A 20,355-nucleotide genomic window follows, 5' to 3' on the forward strand; every position below is an offset into this window, starting at 1 on the left:
TTTGTCATAAAGTTAAGATCAAGTCCGAACAGTCACAAAAAATTGTCTGTATTCACATCTTGGATACATTGCTTGTACCACTTACTACAGGACAGCGAAAGATCAAGCTGAGACTCTACTCCTCTCAGTGTTTCCTCACATCTTTTAAGACCACAAACCAGAAAGAAACCACATAATTTTCAAAAAATCTACCTGTTCTGTAAGAAACGAAGGCTTGTAAGCTCCATCAGTAGATTTGTTTCCAGTGCCCCTCATTGATTTCATGTGTGAAACAGCCATCCGAAGAATTGTTAGCTTGTCAGGCTTACGAGCCAACGCGCTACAAGTGGGTACCATATCAGACAGTTCGGTGATATACTGGGTCATCTTATTTCTCCTGCGTCTCTCAATTTCACTATGATTCTCCCTGAACATTTAAAGAAACACCAAACCAACAGAAAAGCAGACACGATCAGTGTAAGAATTTCAATTGGACGTAACGAATCATAATAATACTTTACGCTTGTTTTGCTGTTTCACCCCAGGAGAGCAACGTGCTTTACAAAGCTAAGCACTATTATCCTTCAGTTTATAGACAGAAAATCCAGGTCACAGAAGGATAAATATGATTTGCGTATAGCTGTGAAAACAAACCAAATTTCTAGCTATTGGCTCCTGGCCTTAATCTCTTAACCAGTTTAATCTCCTTTGGTTTAAGGACAAAAAATGAAGTAGAAGGTTTGGCTGCCAACGCCAGCCAAACTCCCAAATCTGCAAGAGCTGTGATGCATCTCACAGCTTCCAGTCCTTGCTCAAGGTGTTGGATCTGCTTATAAAAGGCTTCTTTTAGCAGAAACCTCTCACTAACAGCTGGACCAGGTCAGCAGTGTCAGTGCTGACTTACAAAAAACCCCACTCAATGACAACACAGATCTCCAGTCCTATAATGTTGTGTGGAACGTTCTGCACCCCTGTAGGGAGATGCTACATGCCTACAGGATCAGACTGCGGGACTGGGACCATATATGGTATAACAGTACATACAAAAAAACCCCAGTAAATAAATGAAATGACTACGTAAGACAGCAAGTAAACATGTCAGACATAGATCAGAATTTATGTTTGAGAACAATCTAGCACAGCAGGGAAATAGCAATGACAGTAGTTGATGCTGAGCTCCAATGTTCTCAGCCTTTACAGCAAACATATGACTGAGGTGGTGAGTCAAATTTGAGAATTCTCAACATGGATAGTCACCAAAATTTTTCAGAACTGAAGATCTGGTAGCTCAGTTTTCCCATACCATAAATCACCATTGTTTGATCACTATTAAGGAATGACACCAATATTTACATCGGAGATGGTCCAAGCAGACCTAGAATACTTCAGTGCCTTGCACTTATTTCTCCCATACTGTACCTGTCAGGTGGCAGCTAAATACAAGTACACAACAGGTACATGAGCTTCAGATGTCAAAGCAGCATCTTCCACTGATTTCAATGAGCTGTGCATGGCATTTTCTCGTGGGATCGCTGGCTGATCCAACAAGATGCGAAAGGTGATCACTTGGATAGTCCGCCAGCATTGACCGGTACGATAATGCGACGTTAAAAGAAACCACAACGTTCTTCGAAGCTGACTGTTATGTAGACTGATCATGACAGTAGAAGCTAGGCTTGGCACGCTTTTTGGCTATTTTTAATAATGGAGCCTTTTCTTAAAATGCAGGTAAGAATCCTAATTGTAGTATGCTGCTTCCTGAAGCAGAGGAATGCATGGCCTTGCCCTGCTTTACAATGCGTATCCTGCCCCTGCTCGCATAGGTGTTCTACGCATGAGGCACTGTCTGCAGAAACACCACTTGTTCGGGCTACATGCAGAGCTGTTATTCCTGCTGATGCCTATGCTTACTGTCTGATATTCAGGAAATCCAGCTACGGGTCCCTGCAATGATAGCCCATGGTCGTTCTGTAAATGACAGGCAGCCCCTTGGTCAAGGTCACTAACTGCTTAACTGTCCATTACACCGTACCAGTCAACCTTTCCATTAACAGCCTTTGTGTGGGTCTGCACAGATGTGGGAGAGAACAGTGCCCGTGGGAGCTGGATCGCATACACACGCACCAGCAGAACAGCTTGTGTGACGGTGCACATGTACATAAGAGCATGTCTGTGTACATGTCAGCATATACATGAAGATAAATATGGACAAGAGGAAGAAAAATGCATTTTTACATGATGAAAGCTTGCTCTAAGTTCAGCATTTTCACAGAAATGGTGATCAAGAAATGAGAGAGAGAGACAAAGAACACACATATTCAACATATATTTTATATTTATAAATACATATTCCATTGTCTGCCACTAAAGTATTTTAATACTCCTGAACATTAAAAACAATCATTGTAAAGAGTAAACAAAGAGATTGCAAAACTTCCTGAGAAGAAAGAGAAGAATATCCAACAGTCCATTTCATTTATGATCATAAAAGCTAAAAAGTAATAGTATGCTAATCAACTGGCCATTAAAACATTCAAGCAAACAAAACCCTGAAACTTTCCTGAAACTAGTTCAAATTTGAACTCTTGGAATAAAAAGAGGGGCCGTGTTCCTCTTGCAAAAGTGTCTGCCCTGGGAAGCCTGGCATTCATAAACTTCTATACAGAATGATGTCCTAATTCTGTCATTTCTAACTTTGTTTTTATATGGAAATTTTAGAGGGATGTTAAATTTTGGGAGACTGTGAGAGCTGATCCAAACCCATTTAGGTCCAGGGTTAGCATTTCTGATTTCAAGCATTTTTGGATCAGCCAACCCTCCTGACTTTTGATCAGTCAGAATGGCATCATATAAAATAAAACTGGGGGCAAACCATATTTGATTTTCCTTTTTCCTACCTGGCCATCCTTTCTGTGTCAGCAGTACTTTGATCATCGTCCCACCTAGAAACAAAATAACCAGCTCTCTAAGCTAAAGCAGACGTACTGAGATTTTTTGGACACGAACATCCCCCTCTTTTCTCTCAGCAGAAGAGCTCTACAGAACACGCCTACCTTGCAAACTTTTCCTTATCACCAGAGATTTGATCACCATCATACCTAGAAACAAAAGATAGTAAGTAAATTCACAACGGTTATGCATTGCATGATAGTCAACACACAGCAGAAAGCAAAGAGCTTCACAACTGCAAACTATTACAAATAACAGCAAGAAAAATGGGGGCATGAGAACAATAAAGCAAAGAAAATGCAGAGTCTGACGAAACGTCCAAGCCATGCCGATTCAAAAGCTTCATTTGTATATTTTAAAAAGTTGTAGACACATTTCAGTGGATTTATGCAAACACTTTGACATACACTCATTGCTTGGGAAACTTAACAACCAGCACCATTACAGAAAACACCACCGAGCTTTTATCGACAGCAGCCCATGAAATATTCATTGCTGTGTTGGAAGTGGAAGAGCTGTCTCTTTTCCAGATTGCAACCGCAACTCACTCCATTCAGCAGAGGGCACTGATGGTCTACAGATAACACGGGAGGGCAGAGACACACGCTGAAGTGCAACGCTTTATATAAGGACGCCTTCGGACACAAGCTCTAGTGGGTACCGACACTGTACTGGCTGCTGGGAAGGCTGGCAAAAGTCAGGCAGGCAGATGAAACTGCCAGATAAATAGAAGTGAAATTAAAACTGGCTTAAATCCCTAGAAGTAAACAGGTACCTCATTCCTATCCAAATCAACAGAACTCAGATGCCCCAATAGGTACATGTGGCACGTTGGTAGCAACTTCACGGAGGAAATCCTGATCAATGGGATGCTTTCGCCCCACGGGATTAAAGCTTCACTGTTTCTGAAGCACTGTCCCAGAGAAAGGCAGCAACGTGACCTTTTACTAAAAAATGGCATGCTGCTCCTCCTTTCCCTTTCCTAAAAACATGCTAATGCTTTGAAATTAGATTTTGCTAGAATAGTTACAAAAAGACACTTTTTTTTGAAAAAGATGTTACTTTTGGAGAAACCAAAATGCTTGTTCCAAAACAGAAAATGTAGGTTTCCAAAAATACAAAAATAAGGCTAGTGGCTTTTCTACAATTTAAGATTATTAATGCTTAAGAATAGTCAAGCGATATTTTGTATTAGAATTAGCATTTCCAAACATTACAACAAAGTGCCTACGAAGCTATGAAGCTTCCATGTATTAGCCAACAAGGTAATACAGCATAATTAAGCATCTTTTTTCTTCTAAAGAACTAGTAATTCATTTTTTCCTTTTTTCAAATGAATTAAAACTAATTTTAAGTACCTAACTGTGCCAGTTCCTCTATGAGGCTTCATATTTTCCTTCCCCAGTAAGACTCATTCAAACTCTGAAGAGAAAGCTTAAGAAAGACTTGAGCGGTATTTCTTTCTACGTTGCGTTCAACACCAGCACCCTCAAAACATTCAAGTGAAAACGCCACTTTCTTCCACTTGACTCTGCCCAGAGAACAGCCTGAGCCCAAAAAATTGTAAACAAAAAGACAGATTCAATGAGGAATGGCAACATGCCGTTATGTGGGGAGTACATGCATACGCCTTCATGTGAGGATGAGATGCCATGCAGAAGATACCTGAGCTGGCTTGGAAGTCCCTGAGAAGCAAGGTGTGTTAACTCACGTGGAGCACCGTACTAACACCACTACCTCCTGTGCTCCCGCTACCTTGGGACTTGTCTACTCATCCTTGTCTGCTTGGCCGGGCTGAAGCTGTTATTGCCTCCATCTACTCTTTTCGCCCTTCCAGTCTCCCAGCTGACCTCTCCGCATGCACGCTTCTTCAGGCACTCCAGTCAGAGCCAGCTGGGTTAGCTTAAACATTTAAACAGCAGTTCTCTGCTAACCAAGTAATTTTGACCAAGACAAGCTAGGAATCAGACACGTGAGCAATTTGGAGAAGGGAAAAGTCCTAAAAAGAGGGTACAACTAGAAGAGGATGCCTGAACATGGCCCTGGGCATCTCTGCACTGTTTTTCTGTACTCTCTAAAAGCAGAACAATCTGGGGTTTTACAGCATTTAAGATTTAAGTATCAGATTTTGATCTGAAATCTAAAATTAACTGAGTTTAAGCACAGCATAGCTTACTTCTCCAGTAAAAATAATGGAACTATTGGCTCACTCCACCATCAAACTTTGAAAGGCTGAAGCCAGGATGGAGACAGACCAACACACGCACCTCAAAACCCTGATGCTTATGCAGGCACGAATCGGGTCACATTCATCACAGACCGTGTTCCCTTAACACGTATCTTCCAACAAACATTAGGACTAGCCCTCAGATCGTCAGTTTTAACCCCAGAGATGGGAATATCCTTTCCGTAAATGACATCAGCTAAACGGGGTGCTGCTGGTCTTGTCCAGCAGGTTACAACACAGTGCTACGACACACCTTTGGCGTACTTATCCTTCAGCCTGACTAGGAAGATCTTGTTAAAACCCTATGGTGACAGCTGTGTTTGAACACAGCTGCGGCTACAGAGCTGCAGTTACAATTTGGATAACCAGCAGTTATCTGTAGGCCTCAAAGCATCTACCCCTCACTGCAGCTGCTCAGTTTCTCATGAAAAAAATGCAAACAGTGTGACCAGAAAAAAAGGAAAAGTGACAAAATGGCAATGACGCTTTAATGTTTGTTTTTGTTTCTAGCCTAGAATATTCCACATTAATTAATATTTATTTTGGCAATTTTTACTCTTCAGTCACACCTAATGGTACATAATGAGCTTTAATCTGAAAAAAAACAATCCACACCTCTAGGATCTGTCATATTGTCTTAACAAGCAGTTAACATCTGAAATAAATTCAAAATAAAATTCATTTTCAGTGGGAGAAAGACAAGTTCAGCAATATCAAATAACCAAAGTTGATCTACAGCAGTTTATAGCTAAAAATCACAAATTTTCTCATTTGACATAGTTTGCAGAGCGAAATCATGACACATGCACTGTCAGCTTTGTAAGCCAATAACTACATTAGGCAGATTTCTGCCAGGATGCCTAATTTGCAAAGGAAGGCGATAAAAACAGTAACTAGAATTTAGGTCACGTTGTTGGCAAGTTCTTCAGCCCATGTTCATTTTGACTTGAAAACATCAGCAATGAGACGGCTGTCTTTCTCCACTGAAGGAAGTCAGCGATTTGGCCAACTCTTTGTAAATGCTCACCTTGAAAATTTGCTGGGCCCCTCCCCATCTTCGTCATCGAAGTCCATTCTGTAAAAGCAAGATTTCCGAATCAGTAACCATGATGATGGCAATGGTGATGTGAACATGCAAGCCAGCGGTTCTCAACCTTGTTTGATTTATATTTTGACCGGAGGTGTTAACAACTGCAGATTCCAGTCTTGCTCATATTCTCCAGATCCCCTAAAAGTAGCTCATCAGCTGCCAGGAATACAAAGAATACAAGTTTTTTTAAAAATTGAAATAATAAATGACTCTTCTTCTCCACAGAAATCTGCACTGTTAAAATTAATAAATAAAAGGAAATATTAAACAAATGCAGTTCTCGTGAGATGGTCAGAAGTAATATCTCTTAGGCTCGACAGAAGTTTACAGAAGTCAGCGGGGACTCTATATTAGAAGACTGAAATTCAGGCTAGAGAAAATAAAGTTCTAAAGCGGTACAGATAATAAACACCAGGCCACTATTTTTGCCCCAGTCTAAAGAAAGCACGCTAGAGGCAGAGCAGAATAAAGCCCCAGCCTCGGGGCTAAGAGGATTATCTACATCACCGCCACTGACTGTAACTGCGGTACATTCGTCAGACTTGCCCTGTATTACCAATCATTTCACACAAATCACCAGCCAGTCTGCAGATGGCAACTACTTTGCAATATTCCTGTGGCCATTACAAAAACGACCTATGGGTCTACTGTGCACCTAACTTACCTGGTTTATGTCACAGACCTTCTTCTTAAGTCAGCGGAAGAGACGAGCTCTTCCTTGGGCCAAATCCCAGCCCTCCGGTTAGGCTCCTCCAGGGAGCCACAAAATGCAGGAACCTCTTTCTTCGTTTCTAACACAGAGAGACTAGGAAGATTAACTTCCTAAATTAGCCACCTAAATTAGTGTGATTGTCTCCTTCCCACTGATATTAAGTCACTACAAAGTTATGCAATAGTATAATTGCCAAAGCATTTTATACATTTTTATACCTTTAAAAAGAGGTGGACAAATACATAGCCCAATAATAAGGGGGTGACTCTGCCATTAACGCAAATTAAGAACCAAGCTGATATAAAATTATCATATACAATTACTGTATCGGTGTATTTAATAAGAAAAAACATTAGTATGATATACAGACCTCGATCAGTCACTCAAATGTAATTCGTGTAGACAGAAAAATCATAGTTTTGTTTTGAAAACAATTTTGTCAGGTGCTTTAGCACTCTAAGCTTTCTAGTATTTCAGTGTAAAAAATTTCTACAATTACAGATTCCACATTTCTAACACTCTTCATATTAATTACAGATACAAGTCATATTAAAGGCAAAACCCACGCACAGTTGACATTATTTATCTCAGTATTAAAAGAAACCCCTGCCAATTAAAAATTAAGATTGGTACATTCAGAGCGTGGCAGCAATGACGTAAAAACGCTCTTTAAAACTACATCAGCATAGAGAAGTATGAGTGCCAGGCAGGCAATACCACCTTGCCTCCTACCTTTGATAACCAGAGAGAAACGCATTTTCCCCAAAGATGAGTATTTAATTGGTTAAGTTTGCTGCAATTGTCATTTTCACTATAAATTAATTTTTGCTCACCAAATCCCGTTTCAAAGTCCATGACCTCTCAGCACTTGCACAGAACACCACCGACCTCCAGCGGCCAGCGCCACGGGCCAGCAGCTAAGCCAGGACCCAGCCTGTCGACCCCAAACGTGGCCTTCAGCGTTGGCACCAGCAGCCTGAATTTCCCCAGACCCGCTGCACATTCAACACCCCCAGCAATTTAATACTCGTGTATTACCACCTAGCCGAAGGTCTCCTCTCACCTACCTGCTGCTTCTCCGCATATAACGACGTGCCTGTAGGTGACACCCCAGAACAAACTTCCCAGTCGGTTCAATTGCAAGTGTTTCTACCTACACCGAAAACGTGAAAGCCAAAGGTACCGGAGAGCTGTTTGGTTTACAACTCAGGCCAGCTCTGGGCTGGCTCCACCTGAAACCTCTGCAAAAGCATCACGTCACCGGCTTCACTGGCAACTGAAACGCAGCTGAGCAAAACCTCCAGTTTCAAAGTTGGGGGATAAGGGCAGAAGAAAATACATACGCCTACAGTGGAGAAAAGCTGCCTCTTCAAGGATTTAATAAGACATTGCTTTAATTTGCGATGGATTAATTTTGTAATTCCTTTTTTTCTTCTCCGATACACTGAGATCTCGTGCCTTGGTGGATTTTCTTAGCTTCCAGGCAAATGCTCCACCTGAGTGCCAAGAGATGGATTTCCCCCCCAAAATCAAATATTAGCTCTACTGCATTTAGCTTATTATAGCCGGAATATAATGCAGAGGATTACAGAGAACCTGATGACAGTTTAGGGCTGATCCTGCTGCCCGCGCTGTACACCTACTCCCAGAGGAACAAGTGGGACTAGCGCACCTATTTATCTAGATGGCTGGCTATTAGCTTCTCATCGTGTAAGATCTTGATGGGTTAATATCCATAGGTGATACCTACCCCATTTATAATGGGCTCATCACGGCAGAACCTGAGCGCCTAGGGTGCAACACCAGACTGGAACAAACTAAATCTTAAAATAACAACTTTGCTTTGTTAAGCTACCTCAAAACCTTGATTTTATTCCAAATGCAAGATTATAAAAAAAATTAAGAAACTGAAAATAAAATTCATTAAAAATGTCAATACTTGTAAAAATGTAACAGCAAATACATCTCTGTCCCATCGTTGTTAATAAACACGTTTCTTAATTTCACATGTCACTGTGCAAAATGACAAAACCCTTTCAAAACCTGAAAAAAGAATCTCGGGTCTGAAGTCATTGATTCCAATGTCCTGCCTGAACCACCGTGTCGGCTTTACAGCAAGGCAGAGTGAAAGATAGGGAGTCAGTTGTAACCTTTAGCAGAACACATAAAAATAATATTCCAACAAACTCCTCATACCCTGACAGATAAGATCTTCTGTTCAGATAGAATATATTGCACATTAGCAAAACAGTAGAGGCAGCCTCCAAGACGACAAATGACATCATTTCAGAAGTTTCAGAAAGAATATCTTTTATCTTCATTTAAAATTCCCATTAGAAAGAGACTTTAAAAAAAGAGCTGCACTATGCTCTTTTGTTTTGAAGAGACAGCATAAATCTTGTTTTCCTCTTTCATACTGTTCATGTCAATCATGAAAAGGCCTGAAGTATAAGGTACTTATTAAAATATATTTTCCTCAAAAGATGTGTGGGTACCATAAACACCATGACAAAAATATTTTTTAAAAGAATATTTATTTTTAATTAGAAACACCTCCATACCAAAAAACCCTCCGACAAGTCAGTCCTGCACAGGTTAAAAAATTGAGATGGGAGAAGATTTGAACGTTGCACCAAAATGATTATGCAAAATGCCCAAGAAATGTCAAAAGATGGCTGGCCACGGTTATGCAGTGTAGGAAGGGGGCAGGCAGGACGGAGCAGGAGCAGCCGAGAGGCAGACGGGGATCTGTACTACAGCCCTTCGTGCCGTGCAATATCGGGGGGTACACCGGGGAGGGAGGCTGGTGGGCTCTGCTCTCTTCCTCCCCATATCTTACAGTTCTGGGTCAGAGAAAAGACCAGACCATAGGCTGAACTGAAACAAACCCAACGCATCTGTAAACCAACCAAAAAAGCCCACCAACCCTCCCTCTCCAAGTACAGATAACTTAGGAAGGTAAAAAAGCCCCATATCCTCTAAATCGGCAAAGCCTAAAGAAAAACCACGTTAAAGAAAGAACTGACGTTACATTAAGGTAGTCACTGACCACTGCAGCACATTATCTTACGCGCTGCTAGGCCATCACCTTTTTCTATAAAGTACTTGGTATAACTTATAGAAAGGAAAAATATTTTTACAAGCTGTCAATGAAGCTGAATGCCGACATGGCAGAAACACCTTCGGGATAGCCAATGAGTTTAAACTGATCTACATTCACATCCATACAGCAATTATTCTGCCAGCTTGCCTCAGCAATTATGAGAAAAGAAACAATTTTCAGAGATAACCGAAGCTGGAAAAGATGACTGTGTTCACCAGCTACATTCCTTTATGTTTGACACAAAGCATTCATTTCTAAAATGCCCAAGGATTTAGGTGTACAAAGATGTATCACCAGGACAGTAATGAAAGGACCAAGTGTTAGTTGCAACTTTGTTCAAAGAGAAGCTAAGAGGAATTAGACACAGCAGGCATTCTTTCCCTCAAGGTCTGAATAAATACACACTGAACAGAAGAGAAAAAAAAAAAGCACCCTCAGTTCAGGCTTGGAGAAGGGCTATTAGTTTAAAGCTATGGTGCACAGATAAAATACCACCGTCTGGGTATAACGGCAAAGCTACACTAGCTTGCTAACTGAATCAGCATTCAATACATATACAATAATTTGATTTTATGTTCCTCCCACCCTCTCCCCTCTCCACTTTCTTGCAGATAGATGATGATAGTTAAAATGCAATGGTTAAAGCATAGTTTTCAATTAAAATCATCAGTATTCAATATAATCAGAAGATTTCACAGTCAGCAGCATCAAACTTTCTAACAGTAACTTGCAAACTGGCATTCACCGTTTACATTGTTTATGATCACCTATCCCACAACTCAAAAGTACAAACGGTAATATTCGCTATGTAGCAACAAAAAGGTGTTAACCCTTTGTTTTCTCTTTTGAGTGCAAGTTTGAACAGGCTCTTCACTGAGCAGTTTCAAAATAAAATTTGCCTGTCAAAGGTAAACTTCAGGAGTTTCTCAGAGCAATTTCCTACAGTTAGCTCAGCATGTGGAAGCACACTCAGTGGAGATAATCTCCAAATTGTCCTGTCCAAAGGAACCCCCTCAGAACCACCATCCTGAGTGTTCACGTCACTCCACATCCAAGGCAAGGTCCACCTTCTCCCTCCTTAATTCAGTTCAGGACTGAGACGCCAGCACTGTTACCTGAGCGGACACCTAGAACAGGCAACACACCTCGGGGAACAACCCCAGAGCAGCTCTGACAAGGAGTAATGTCTTCTCCTTAGGTGTCCATCAGTGAAGATTTTACTCACACTATTGATCCTGTGAAGCCCTACCACTGTCACATTTAGGGCTAAATATGAGACTAGTGAATCTCTTTTGCAGGCACTCCCAGATCAGAAAGATCTCTGAGAAAGGATGACCTAAAGACCGTTATTTGTGATCAGCCTTGGATAAAAACAGGGGGGTTTGGTTAATACTAGAGCAGCTTTCTGCCCTTCTGCAGCTCTTCCCACACTTTTCTTCTAACACAGAGGATTCATACGAGTTGCCACAGAACAATCCGATGTGGAAAAACCATCCCTACACCACACCGACCTCTGCAGTTGGATAAAACAAATTTTCTTTCTAGCAAAACCCTCAGCTAGTGCAAGGGCTGAACTTGATTTAGGCCGTTCCTCCCAGAACCGGAGAGACTACGCTGCATTTCCAGCATGGCCTAGAATATCATAGACCGCGACCTCCGAAGAGTGACTGCTTGTGCTATTTCTGTACCTGGGACTACAAAGAAAGCATTTTTAACAGAAGGCCTCTATTTGAGAGATTCCAAGCCCCGACTTCAGATGAAGTTGGATAAGTCTGCATGTGCAAGTAAGAACACATCTTGCTACCTTTATTCACATGATAAGTCCTTCTGAGATCAAACAGATGTAGGCAACACGCGTTCATTACACGTACAACAGCCACGGGATCGGGATCCAGACTCCGTTTCTGGATGCTTTGCCAAACCTGAAAGTCTTTTGAAGTATGCAAAACAACAAACAACATGCTTATCAGCAAGTTTGATCTTGCAGGAAGAGCAGATACATTGAAGAGAAAAACAAAACATCAGTGACGAATGCCACAGTGTAGCTTAAATACATAAACATTAAATAATAAACATACACATATAGGTACATTTTCAGTTTTTCAATACCAGTCATTTCCAGTTTCAGACCTGGGAAAAAAAAGCAAAAGGGAAAAAAGGGAAAAAAGGGAAAAAAAAAAGGGAAAAAAGGTAAAAAAAAAAGGGAAAAAAGGGAAAAAAAAAAAGGGAAAAAAAAAAGGGAAAAAAGGGAAAAAAAAAGGGAAAAAAGGGAAAAAAAAAAGGGGAAAAAAGGGAAAAAAAAAGGGGAAAAAAAGGGAAAAAAAAGGGAAAAAAAAAGGGGAAAAAAAAAGGCAAAAAAAAAGGAAAAAAAAAAGGAAAAAAAAAAGGAAAAAAAAAAAGAAAAAAAAAAAAAAAAAAAAAAAAAAAAAAAAAAAGCCAAAAAAGGGAAAAAAAAACGGAAAACAGGCAAAAAAAAGGGAAAAAAAAGGGAAAAAAAAAGGGAAAAAAAAAGGGAAAAAAAAAGGGAAAAAAAAGCAAAAGGGAAAAAAGGGAAAAAAAAAAGGGAAAAAAGGGAAAAAAAAAAGGGAAAAAAAGGTAAAAAAGGGAAAAAAAAAGTGAAAAAAGGTAAAAAAAAAAGGTAAAAAAGGGAAAAAAGGGAAAAAAGGGAAAAAAGGGAAAAGGAAAAAAGGAAAAAAGGAAAAAAGAAAAAAGAAAAAAAGAAAAAAAATGAAAAAAAGCAAAAAAAGGAAAAAAAGTAAAAAAAGTAAAAAAAGGAAAAAAACTGAAAAAAAGGAAAAAAAGCAAAAAGGAAAAAAAGGAAAAAAAGGAAAAAAAGGAAAAAAAGGAAAAAAAGGAAAAAAAAGGAAAAAAGGAAAAAGGCTTACCCAGAGCGGCGCTTTCCTCCTCTGGAAGGCATGGATCCTGCCATTCGCACTTGTCCACTCGCCATTGGTGCCACCGGCAAGGCCACCGAGCCAGGAATATCTGATGCCATTTCTGTAATGCAGAGGTAGGGAAAGAGGAGGAAAAAAAAATTCCTTTAATCCATTACCTTCAAGGAGAAACCTGGGATGACAACATTAGAGAAAGGTCCTTTCAAAAATAAACTTTTTATTTCTAAGGAAAAGCAAAGCTGTCCTATCAAAGACCAGCAGATTCACAGCTCCCTTTAAAGAATCCCAGTTCTGTCAATAGCCATTACAAGTGCCTCAGGAGACAGAGAGAATCGCGGGTAGGTACCTCTGTATTTCAATTTACCTAATGATTCTAATTTTACTTCTCAGAGGGGCCGTCAGATGAAGGCCAACAACCTTTTACAACAGTTAAACTGCCCTGTGGAGAAACGCAGAGCTGAATTCCCAAGGAGAATGAAGGCTGCGGATCATGGTACCAAGGCACCAAGAAAAATAAAACTCCAAAAACTTCTCAGTTTTCCAGTGAGGTCAAGAGTTTAGAGCAGGGATGAATTATTAGGTGACACTGGGGTTTATTATTTATATTCTGGTGGCATTCAGAGGACAAGACTGAACTTAGCAGAGCTCCAAGGCTTCTGCATTTCCGCGTGGTGCCTTGCAGACCAGAACCGAGCCCGAAATCCAGGTTGATGTTCATCCCTCTGCCAGTGCTCTGGGTATCGCCACAGGTTAATGAGATCTTCAAACCTCAAAACTTTGATCTGAGGAACAGCAAGAGCACACCTTACGCAACAGTTTTCAGACCCCTAACGGCAAGAATTTTTACCACCTATTAATAACAGTCCATTACACTTCAACAAAGAAAAGAGGAATTTAATATATTTATACCCTTTTCTCCTATCCCATGGATTAAGCATGTTTTGCCTCTGTGCAACTCTCGTAAACTATGCAAGCAATTAAAACTTTTTTAATGCGGATATACTTTACTCACTCTGGAGGTAAAATCTACAGTCACAACATTTAATTATCTTGAAAGAAAATGCATCCTCCTTCCAACTATTTTTTTTTTTTTTTTTAAAATTTGGCAGGGTATCTGGAGCTACAGAGAAATATATTTACTAATGGAAAGCAAATCTGTTAAAAACTCCTGCTATTTTTTCCCAACAGATAAGTACAAAAGAACTTCAAATACGGAAACAGGAATCCATGTTCTTTCATCGTATCTGGACAGCACTTCATCTCTGCCACACTTTATATAAATCCATTATGCAACATTATGCATTTCAAATAATAACATTTTATCTGTTCACTGATTTCATGAATTTCTTCTAGTACATTTACTTTTATTAACTCCTTTTCAACTAAAAAGCAACAGAGCAAAGTAAACATTCAATATTTTTCAACAGTGTGCAAGGACAAACAATGAGACCTGTGCCTACAACACCACACCACAGAAAGTCCTGCTGTGCCTAAAGCTGCTGCTATGTGGAAATTAATGTATAGTAGCCTATTTTCATACAAATGAAAGTATGAGCATCCAAACAACTAGTCAATTACTATTTCCAGAATAAGTACCCTTAGCAGCCTAATGCCAATAATTCACTTGGAACATTCAAACTCATATTTCACGGATAGAACCAAAGGTCATTTTGAAATACTCTCCTCACTCATTTATTAAAGCAGATCGCAAAATCCATAATAAATCTACCTGCAAAGCATCCCTGTCACTCAGAAACACATTTCAGTATAGATCATCAAGGAGATAACTTTTTTTTTTTAAAAAGTAGTAATTGTAAAACAATTTCAGATCAACTCTGAGCAGTATTTTAAGAGAGTGAAAACAATACTGTACTGGTAGTTGTGATGAGAAATTCTTGTAACCTCATTTTCCTCAATCTGAAACAATGATGAAAAACCAGGCCTAGGATTGCATTCATCTACTCTTAAAACTCTAAAGCTAATTACTTAAGGTAACTTTATAGAAAGAACCATCCTGGCACTACTGTACCTCCCATGCTTAGAGGTCCATGCAAAATAGGGTGAGTAAACCTCTTTCTACAGGTCCCTTGCTCTTGCCACTGACAACTCAGGGAGACCTAGACAGATAGTTCGGATCAGATGTCCAATTTAGATGGTTGTGCCTGGGCAGAATGAGTTGGTTTTCTGCTCTTATGTTCAGCTTCTAACGTATGAAGACATGAGAGGCAAGGGTAGTTAGCAAGTTTCTAGTAGTAAGGAAAAACAGCAACTGTGTATTTCTTCTAAGAAAAAAGAAAAAAAACACCCAAAGGCTAGAGGAATGGCCAAACCACTGTTCAAAAATACCTGAAAGAAGACATTCTGCAAGAAACAGATCATCTGTCTATCAGGGTATAAGCTGAAGAGCTACTGTGTAGGTATCTTCAATCTCTAGAATGGGACCTCAAAACCAGAGCAATGAAGTAACTTCTTACATAAACAGCCTTCAAATATGTCTTCACAGTCCTGGGAGAATGAAACCACGCTCATTGAGCTGACTGTTCCAAAAGGATGTCTTCATAAATTTCCATTCTAAGATATAAGCACAAGCAGAAAAAAAAACTAAAAAAAATCAGGGGATCCACCCACATTAATCCACGTGAAAGCTCAGCTAAGAGGGAGGAAAGCTTCAGGCCCTTCAAATCAGAAGATTTTCCTTTATGCAATTGTCTGAAGGTGTGACAGACATGCACCTATATCAATGCGTAAGATACTCAATTTACCTTTCCACTTCAGAGTTTCTCCTGTCAAAGAGACACCAGTCATTGCGTGACCTACTGCAGCTTTCATAAGACCCTTGAGGGTGGACATACACTGCTAACAAAAGCAGTCAGCTTTCCACAATTCCTTTCCTGACGCAACAGAATTAGAGTTCTGCAGATGGAGAAACTGGGAAGGTTGGGTCTCTTTCAAACCCCATGGCAAATACAGCAAAGAAACCAACTCAAAGGGCAACACACCATCGCGGAGCATGGAACACCCAGAACCTGACCTGCCCCAGCCAGAGCAGCAGCGGAGCACCTCTCACACAGTCTCGGCGTACAAACAGCGACAACAGAGCACTACAGGAGGACTTCGGGGATGGAGCTGATGGTGACCTCATTGCTCAGCTGCAACCAACGGGGCGTTGGAAGCCGTATCAAAGTCGGATGGTTGCGCAGAAATACAAGCGCTAGGTTGGAACGGAGCAGCTCCCTGCTGCAAGCTGCAGGAACTTCTGCGGAGACGATGGAACGGATCTGAGCTGCTTCCCAAATTAATTCCGTCTCTACCCATCCACAATCATCTAAAAGGACCAGATCTTTGATGGTATTTTTACATTTGTGAAAAAGGGCTGGTCAGAAAAGTAGAAATACGTTATCTCAAAAAATGAGGGCCAACCTGGTAAGACAGAGGTAAAATCTGATGGAACAGTCAGCTGCTTCTCTAAGCACCTGAGAAGTTACCTGTCTGTGCGTGCTCTGGGAAGAAAACAAGAAAGACTGAGGAAAAAAAGACACATAGACTTGAATCTCAGACAGAAATGTTGGGGTAGAGAGGTACTCGAGGGAGCCTACTACCATTAAAAAAAGGAGGGGAAAAAAAAAAAAGCAGTCTGCATGAGACACAGACCTAAAGAAAAAAAAAACAATCAGAAGGAAAACCTGCAATTGTGTGAAGTTACATCAACATGAATTTAGGGCATCCCCTTGAAAGTAAATGAAGCTATTCTGTTGTAGCATAAACCAGAGCAGGTGTCAAGCTGGTTACATATATTAAAAAAAAAAAAAAGACACATGCTGGGTCAACAATCATAAAGATCATGTTTCCAGGCTCATCTACACCCACGCCCAGACAGATGTTAACACTGATGTTCACAGAAGTGTTTCAGCAGCAATGAACATTTAGAAAACAAGCTGTTCTCTTTCTGAGATTGGACTTTCTGAGAGTGGACTTTCCTTCTGCCAACAGAAATAAAACAAGTGTTGCTTACTTTACCCAAAATTAAAACATGAGCATAAGGGTATAATGTTCAGAAAGTAAAACAAGGTCAGGCTGTATGTTGATGAAAATCATCTATAAGCATCAAGGCAGTGTTCTAAAAAAAAATAATTTAAAAAGTTCCTTAGTGTCACATAAAACCACTTTTCTGCTGTAAAAACACAGGCAGTATTTAATTTCAAAGTTAGAAAGTTACCTAGAGATCTGCCAAAGAACACTGAAATGCTATTAAAATAAAATCCAGCAGAACACTCACAATCTTTAGTGGATACCCTTCCAGTCAGATGAGACCTAACAGCTCTCGTATCACCATTGTCATGCCTCGGCGCGGGCCTGATCCTGCCACTAATATGCCTCTTGGGGATCCCTGAGGAGCCACACTAATCCAGGGACAATGTTAGTGCTCAATATAAAAGCAGAAGAATTAGTCCTTCCATTTCTGTCCAGAATTAATTTCACTGCTGAACACTCCAAGCTTGGATATTACACTTTCCTCCAGCATTGCATGTAGGCCACCCCCCAAAAATATTCAGGGATCTTTTTGAAATAAAAGACAATCTGCAAATGTACATTAAAAATATAGGGATGAAATAGAGATTTATTCCCAATAAATTCCATGTTCATCTCAAACTTTCTCGTAGAGATCTGCACAAAAACCAGCTACCGTGCACTTCACAAAGCAAACCACAAAAAGCAAGCTAAATGCTGCACAAGGACGCCTTGAAAGGGCGCGTGAACCGCAACCACAGCAAGAATTACTGGACAGTGCAACACCCCAGGATGAACCTGGACTTCTCTTTCTAGCAGAGAATTATTAAACATGGCTCTCAAGCCCCAACTTCAAATCTCGAGCCCCATCCCAGATCCTCCACCTGAAACGCAGCGCTAACTCATCTCTGAGAGGAATTTGCAACTTGCCGAGACACCCCCGGAGAAGCGCAGCTCTTTGGCCAGGTATCTCCACAGCCTGCATCGCACAGCTCCGGAGATGGTGTTTCCTGCTCTGCTCCTCTCCAGAAACCACAGCCGTACATCTCGCTGTGAAGCTTTGAAATACAACCAGACGCTGTGCATGACAAGACTTTGTAAATCCATCTTACAAAAGGTCCTATTGAGCAGGCTATCCTCAGCCACTCAGGCACCCCAGGCTACACTCCCCTCACCCACATGCGCCGGACACAGACGGGGCCAGGTTTAAATCTGGAACCTACTGGAGAAATGCTTTCGCCGACTTCAACGGACTTTGAATCCCCGACATTAACTTTAACGACCAGTTGCAGGTTTGCTATCACACGTCAGGTACCACTGAGCATGTTCGCCACAGGGCTCTGTTATCCTTCAGTATCTACCGTAATAAACGGGATTAAAGTCAGATACCAGCATCTGATTAAAAGAACGAGATTCTACTTTTATCAATACAAATGCGACAGATTTCCAACTGCTAATCCATAGAACGACTGAGATGTCAATCACCTCCAAGTAAATGTGGATCTAAGGCTAAATACAGAATAACGAGCGTGCTCTCTCCCGTGAACAGTACCATACACAGAGATTTTAAATGTTCTAAGAAAGCAGATTTCAAAAACTTCTTTGGAAACTGTATTTTTCCATACCCTGAAGTCATACAGGAGTTAGATGCGTCTCAGCAAAAAGGTTTTGATTGCAGTGATTGCAAAGGGGATTTTCTGCCTAGCACAGAGACATTTAAGAATAAACTAAATCATATCTCTTACTTTAGAATATGCCAATGAAAATATGAAGCCGTCATGTAGCCAAAAATATTTCACAGAAACACCTATGCTAAAATCTGGCTGTATATTCAGTCATTGCTTTTACATGTTAACTACAGAGATTACTAAACAGAGCTCACTCTCAGAGAATATCAAAGATAAAGCATTTTCATTGTTCTGATAACTCCGTTAATACTGTTTTACTTGCATTCCATTGCCAGATACTCCACATCAGAAAGATCTACTGTACAGAGAGGATATGCAGAAAAGCAAAAACATTCCTTTCCATGCTCTTAACAGAATTACGATAACAAATAAATCAGGAAATATAATAAACCCCACCTTTAAGGAAGACTCTTACAAAGATGCTATTTCTTTCCTGAGAACAAAACCTTCTTGGAGAGAAATTTTATCCGCATATAAGAAGTGTCAGAAACCTCTGGGAAGAAATGTAGCAGCATTGGTATTCTGCTCAGAAAATGTCATCACAGATCTGTTTACCTTAACTGTGGACCATGATTCAGCCGGTGACAACCGTCTTGCATACTGATCAATTTATTTGCAGCAAAATTACTAACATTTTCTACTTTAACCATTTAGGTTCTGGAAACAGCTACAAAGATAGGGAGGGCTTTTATGAATCACACATAAATTCTACTTAATTTAAAAATTTCCCTTCCACCAAGATGCCCCGTACTTTGCAGGGGGAGTAGGGTGTCCCCCCCATAATCTTGAAGACAAATTTAGGGCATACTCTAAATAGTTACAAGAGAAACGCTCCCTTTTTTAGAATTAAAATCAGAGCTTTATCATCCATCTGCATCACAGGTGAATGTTAAGTATACATGAAGGGGTGGGGGAGATGAAGCAATTAAGCTGATCATTCTGGGGGGACTGACTGTTCAGCAGAGACGGTGACCAACCATTTCAGAGAGTGGCCTAACTGGTGGTCTAGAGGCCAGATCCAGTTATCCTGCCCACTGCCTTTTCTGCCGCAACTCTGGAGGAGATGCCAAAGTTAGTGCAATGTAACAAATCTAAGAGATATCTACCATACGTCCCATCAGTAGACTGAGAGAGCGGGTTTTGAAGCCAAAGAGGTGAAATCCTTCACGGTGCCTCCACACTTGACTGTTGTGTCCACACAACCCATTTGCTGAGTCCCGGAATCTCAGTACAAACCACACTTTGTTGTGTTCCCTTAATTCAACAACACCACGGGGATGTGCAAAAGAAGGTGGGATACAGACACAGAATTAGAAGTAGACCTTCACAAAGAGAGTTTTGGTCTACCTTAGGGGAATTCATGCTTTAAGTGCTGAGCTTGAGGGACAATGCGAGACAGATGCCTGCAGGATGAGCAGCCAACGCTGAATGTCAGGGTCCTCTGAAGCATCTAAAACTGGGCATGCAGAAAGCACGGCAGCCAAAAACTGTTGTGGAAATGTCAATCTTATGATTTGTAACACCAAAAATTATTTCATACAGTACTCCTAAGTGATTTTGAATACTACTTTGACAATACTTCTTATTTTTAATTCCAATTTTCATGCTAATCACCTTGTTCATACCAGTGATGTCCAGCAATTCCATTCATCCAGATCTACCCCATGGTTGAAGCACAACAATTTCCACAGACATCAGGGCATAA

The 20,355-nt window shown here is 40.5% G+C and overlaps 1 protein-coding gene across 13 annotated transcripts in view; it reads right to left on the reverse strand.

The window, feature by feature from the left end:
- The window catches only part of ARNT2 (aryl hydrocarbon receptor nuclear translocator 2), a 105,178-nt gene that overhangs the window by 66,214 nt on the left and 18,609 nt on the right, over nt 1–20,355 (reverse strand). For 2 of the 13 annotated variants that reach the window (XM_075764136.1, XM_075764135.1), the window contains exons 1-6: nt 17,893–17,962; nt 12,946–13,057; nt 6,183–6,230; nt 3,033–3,077; nt 2,877–2,921; nt 193–406 (exon numbers count right to left, since the gene is read on the reverse strand). In XM_075764136.1, the coding sequence (XP_075620251.1) occupies nt 193–406; nt 2,877–2,921; nt 3,033–3,077; nt 6,183–6,230; nt 12,946–13,057; nt 17,893–17,947 (519 nt within the window). In that variant the 5' untranslated portion in view covers nt 17,948–17,962. Of the gene's footprint in view, nt 1–192; nt 407–2,876; nt 2,922–3,032; nt 3,078–6,182; nt 6,231–12,945; nt 13,058–17,846; nt 17,868–17,892; nt 17,963–19,046; nt 19,184–19,205; nt 19,234–20,355 lie in introns of those variants that run through there. The other 11 variants (XM_075764139.1, XM_075764137.1, XM_075764142.1 and 8 more) reach the window with 10 other exon arrangements.

Source organism: Balearica regulorum, chromosome 12 (genome assembly GCF_011004875.1).
Source record: "Balearica regulorum gibbericeps isolate bBalReg1 chromosome 12, bBalReg1.pri, whole genome shotgun sequence".
NCBI lineage: Eukaryota > Metazoa > Chordata > Aves > Gruiformes > Gruidae > Balearica > Balearica regulorum.